Source organism: Ziziphus jujuba, chromosome 2, assembly GCF_031755915.1.
Source record: "Ziziphus jujuba cultivar Dongzao chromosome 2, ASM3175591v1".
In the NCBI taxonomy this organism is placed as follows: Eukaryota; Viridiplantae; Streptophyta; class Magnoliopsida; order Rosales; family Rhamnaceae; genus Ziziphus; species Ziziphus jujuba.
The window spans coordinates 1339944-1345077 of NC_083380.1; the positions used below are offsets into that span (position 1 = coordinate 1339944).

At 29.8% G+C, this 5134-nt stretch overlaps 1 protein-coding gene across 1 annotated transcript; it reads left to right on the top strand.

The window, feature by feature from the left end:
* The first annotated feature begins 2532 nt into the window (after positions 1 to 2532).
* Positions 2533 to 4589, top strand: LOC107417551 (cytokinin riboside 5'-monophosphate phosphoribohydrolase LOG1). The gene is made up of 7 exons (XM_016026158.4): positions 2533 to 2994; positions 3093 to 3190; positions 3313 to 3343; positions 3460 to 3559; positions 3706 to 3776; positions 3925 to 4068; positions 4244 to 4589. The coding sequence occupies exons 1-7, from the start codon at positions 2854 to 2856 to the stop codon at positions 4340 to 4342; spliced, it is 684 nt and encodes a 227-aa protein (XP_015881644.2). The 5' UTR covers positions 2533 to 2853; the 3' UTR covers positions 4343 to 4589.
* The last annotated feature ends 545 nt before the right edge of the window (positions 4590 to 5134 follow it).

Below are 5134 nucleotides of genomic sequence, written 5' to 3' on the forward strand. Positions count from 1 at the left end.
ATGAAATTAAAAAATCAAACACTTTTGCAAGACCTGTACATTTTGCATTAAATATACTACTCGTCTCAAAACTTTAAAAAAATATAAAAAAAATAAAAAATAAAAGTTTAATTCACCAAAGTTCATTAAAAGATGAGTTTAATAAAGACCGACGTGTCAAAAAAATATTTTAGAGACTAAAGTACAATTGTAGATAAAATTCAGGAGTTAAATAACCATAATAAAAAATTCAGAAAAAATGTTGGTGTGTTGTGTGTGTGTGTGTGTGTGTGTGTGTGTGTTTTTTTTTTTTATCATGTAAAGTGGGAACTAATTAAAAAGATATTCAAAATCTGAAATATTATCTAATAACTGATAAGTTTGAGGTTTCCAAGTGGCAGCAAAAAAATTAAATATGTAATTACAATTTAGGAAGGATTAATTACAGTCTTACAGCGTATAATTAATTCCAAAAGAAAAATAATTTAAAACAATTTCAACAAAATCGAATATCTAACAATCACTAATTATTATAATCAAACTATTCACCGTCTAAAATTGATTTTAAGAATTATTTGCCGCTCTCTCTTCCTATATATCAAACTAAGTGTCGGTTTAATTACCAAAAAAATAAATAAATAAATAAATTAAATGTGGGTTTGGCAGAATTATTTTATTTTATTTTTTGTCCAAAAGCTTTATTGGGTGGCCAAAAGTTTTTTTCTCAAAAAATAAGTCACCAAACGCTAGTTGACAAGGAAAAAAAAAATGTTTCTTTAAATTGTTTTTAAAGAAGAGCAAATTAAGAAAAAAAAAAAAAAAAGGTTTTACTCTTTAACTTATATTTGAAGCGGAGAGAAATACTAACTCATGATCAATAATATACCACCAACTTATCATAATAAATAATTACCCAAAATAATGTCGTGTACTTTTAAATCAAAAGCAAGTTTATAGTTAGATTGATTCAACATTTACATAATTATTTTGATTGAGAACCAAACAGTAAATATCTTTTCAAAAGCTATTTTTTGAAAATGATGTACCGATAAAGCTTTAGTGTAAAAGCATTATTTATAATATTTCTGCCGAACATATACTAATTAATTAAGCAACAAAAATACCAAAGAAATTAATTAATTAATTAAGCAAAACTATGCAGACGTTGTTAGTATTTTTTAGCATAAAGTTGGCATTAATTAATTATAATGCATGTGCTTGATTTATTAATTATAATGCATGTGCTTGATTTATTGTAGTCTTTTTCTTTTTCTTTTTTTTTCTTTTTTTTTTTTCTGAAAGGACTATTTAAGTCTTTTCGGCATGCCTTGAATTAAAAACCATCATTACTCAACAACTCACTGAATAATTAAATCTTCTGGATATTTCAATTTCAAATACTTTGACTTCATCATGAACATTAATTTCTCTGTAGAGCCAACTAGACAGGAATATGAAAAAGATTAAAACATTAATGATTAGGGAAATTAAGATATCCCTCATCCATATCCAATACTTCATACGATAAAGTAGATTTTTTTATTTTTTTTGGAAGACATCATACCGTAAAGTTATTAATATTATTTTTGTATTGCTACATATATATATATATATATATATATATATACCCTCAATTGTCGGAAACTTCATAGCCAAAAATTATTATTAAGAGACAATTAATGTGGATTAAGAAGTGCCACCCATTTCTGAGTTGAGAATGCTTTAGAAAATTATATATATTTATATATATATATATGTACAAACAAGATTAGGTGGCAAAAATTTTAATACAAAACTTCAATTATATCTTTTAAGAAGTTAAGAATCTGGTCTCGAATTTCTGACCACATGTTTTATTTTTTTAATAGAAAAAAGAAGATCTTAATAGGATTTCGTACATTCAAGGTGGCCAAGTATGCACCAAGGGCAGCATTAAATTTATCTTTAGGTTAAAAATGTCTCCAAATGAGTAGATATATTGTCAAAAGTCAAGTCCAAACAATTATGGGTATTTGATTGATCATCATCTGTTTTCCATGAATCTGCTGTAAAGTTCTAAAAGATTTCCAATCCAGAGTTTAAAAAAAAAAAAAAAAATGACTTCATGACATTGGTTAAAAAGTGTACCCATTTATAGGGCACAAAATAACCCTACCATTGTATAAATTTTAGCTATCACAAAAACTGTAAAAGTACATTGACATGTTCGTGATGTCTTCCACTTTCAATCATGCATCACCAAAGTAGTTGGACAATTATAATTTAGTCCTTACATAGTTGAACTGATTGGAGAAATATTGTTCACTATTAGTGCTTGAATCTTAAATAATTAAGGCTTAGATAAGGAGTTATGGCCGAGTACTATAGAGTATGGACAACACTTTTTATGGGCTACTTTTTATGGGCTCCAGGCCCATTAATGATGTGTGCCTTAGAGAAAGAGAGAATTTGAGGATTAGAGAAGAACTTTGGAAACTTGAGATGCAACATACTCATATGGACAAAAAAGGAAAGATAATGGGCATGGAATTTTTTTACTATAATTCAATAGAAAGCTCATAAATAGTCAAGGGTGTAAGAGAGAGAGAGAGAGAGAGAGAGGAGAAGTTAGCGGATAAAAGGAGGATAAAAGGAAGAGAGAAATGAATATGGGTTTTTGTTGGGGTCTTCTCCAACAAGAAGTACTTGTTTAACCAGACAAAATGTCTTTGAGATAAAAGTTATATTGTTTCAAAAGCCAAGGGTGTCTCTTGCTTCTTTCAAAACACTATCCCTTGTATTATCCTTCCTTCACAGTTTTCTTTCTTTCCAATTATTTTCTCTCGCTTTTTTTTTTTTTTTTTTTTCTCCTTTGGTCTGAATATTCTTGGAACAATGGAAGGAGAACAAGTACTACTGAAATCTACAGCAAATGAACAGAGAAGAAGGTTCAAAAGAATATGTGTTTTCTGTGGTAGCAGAGTAGGCTATAAGTCTGTATTTGGTGATGCAGCTCTTGAGCTTGGTAAATTGCTGGTAATAAATACTAATCAAATCTATTGATCAGTTCATATAAATCTTTCTTCTTCTCTGCAGCATTTTTCTTTGATTGATTTTGGGTTTCATTTTATCAGGTTGAGAGAAAGATTGATTTGGTTTATGGTGGAGGAAGTGTAGGTCTAATGGGTTTGATCTCTCAAACTGTCTTTAATGGAGGTTGTCATGTTCTTGGGTAAATCTTAATTCAAAAGCATACAAAATGGGCTTGCCTTTTTGCTTTAATCGCTAACTGCTATATGAGAGGACTAAGACAAACTTGATTCTGGTTTTTTTTTCTGTTTTTGTTTTGTATAGAGTGATTCCTAAAGCTCTTTTGCCTCATGAGGTTAATTACTTTTCTCTTCATACGAACTTGTTTATGATTATGATTGTTTTTTTTTTAACTTCCCTGAGGAACCTTGTTGTTTCAAAGATGGAAAGTGATCAAACTCAACCTTGCAGATATCAGGAGAGACTGTTGGTCAATTGAAAACAGTTGCTGACATGCACCAAAGGAAGTCAGAAATGGAAAAACATGCTGATGCATTCATTGCACTTCCTGGTACTATATACATAAATGTTTCACCAGTACCCCAAAAAAAAAATGTATATATATATATATATATATATGTAGAACAGCATTAATGCTTTTCAACTTTTTCTATATTCCTTTCTGAAACTTTTTAAATCCATATTTCAATCTTTTAGGTGGTTATGGAACCATGGAAGAGTTGTTAGAGATGATAACATGGTCTCAGCTAGGGATTCATGACAAACCAGTACTAAACATGGATCTCTCCCGACTTAGTTTCTACGTTTTTCTTGAACTTTTTTTCTTAATTTGGAATTTGGACTTTAATTTCAAATAGGGTAATCTTTTATTTTTATTTTTTATTTTTCCATTTAATAATTGAATTCTGTAAACAGGTGGGGGTGTTGAATGTAGATGGGTATTACAACAGTTTGCTTGACTTATTTGATAAAGGAGTAGATGAAGGTTTTATAGACAGTTCTGCAAGACATATTCTGGTTATAGCAAACACAGCAGAAGATCTTCTCAAGAAAATGGAGGTACAAAAAGAACTTGATGATTTCTTTTTACATGGAAAAAGTATAACAGTAAGGAAATGTGACAATAAACATTTTTATAAAACTTCTTTTCTGAATTATTGAAGAAGGTGACCAAAATAGTGGCAGAGAAAATGTAAAGAATGATTTATAATGTTATTTTGACTGCATCTTGCAGGACTATGAACCTGTTCATGACAAGGTTGCACCCAGACAAAGTTGGGAAGAGGACCTATTATTAGAGTCTACTCAAAGTGGGGAAGCTCTAGGATCTTAGATCTCTACCATCCATTTATATTAAAAAAACAATATATATGTATTTAAATATTTATATATTATAACTTAAATTTGGTGCAGTTCCATGTTGATCAAAAAGAAAAAGACGGCAAATGATAACCAAAAATCTTCTTCTCTCTCTTTCTGTTGTGGGGAAAAATTATGGAAGATCCTACTCACCCTATTGTATTTTTCATGATGGCATGGATGTTGCAGTTCTATTAAAAACTCCAATTGAATATTAAGAAGGTCTTAATATATTCTTAAATCTTTCTCTGTCTGATTACAGGTCAATTTGACTCTGTCAAAAAAGCATGCAAATTGTGACTGGGGGAAGAGTGGGGTGGGAAAAAAGAGAAGAAGAAAGAAGGATGTTTGTTCTTTTGGGGGGGTGTGGATTTCTTTTCTTTCTTTCTTTCATAATAAATATAATAATAATATATATATATATATATATATGAATAGGTTCTCTAGGGTTGAGATGCTATGAGGCAAAGGCTTTTGTCCATTTATTTGTTAGTCTTTTTGTTTTGTGGCAGGGCAAATTGTTTATTAGATTCTAATGTGTTTCATAGGGGCCTCTGGATTTTGGCTTGATTGTTCATTGAGCCTCTTTGGACTAGACCCCACAAGAAATAGACATAATTGTCTCTTTCTGCCTATTCAACTCTTAATAAGGATCTATGAAAAAATAAAGGAAAGAAGAAAATTCTCATTATTTATTACTAATTTGAGGCAGTGTTATTATACTCTCAATTGCATCCAAGCATCAATTTTTCTGTGGTTTAAGATT

What these genes read in the sequence shown, in the direction of transcription:
- LOC107417551 (XM_016026158.4), top strand. Translation starts at nt 2,854, where the DNA reads ATGGAAGGAGAACAAGTACTACTGAAATCTACAGCAAATGAACAGAGA. An exon ending in TTGAGCTTGGTAAATTGCTG is followed by an intron (nt 2,995 to 3,092) that starts GTAATAAATACT and finishes TCATTTTATCAG; the next exon opens with GTTGAGAGAAAGATTGATTT. An exon ending in TAGGGATTCATGACAAACCA is followed by an intron (nt 3,777 to 3,924) that starts GTACTAAACATG and finishes TTCTGTAAACAG; the next exon opens with GTGGGGGTGTTGAATGTAGA.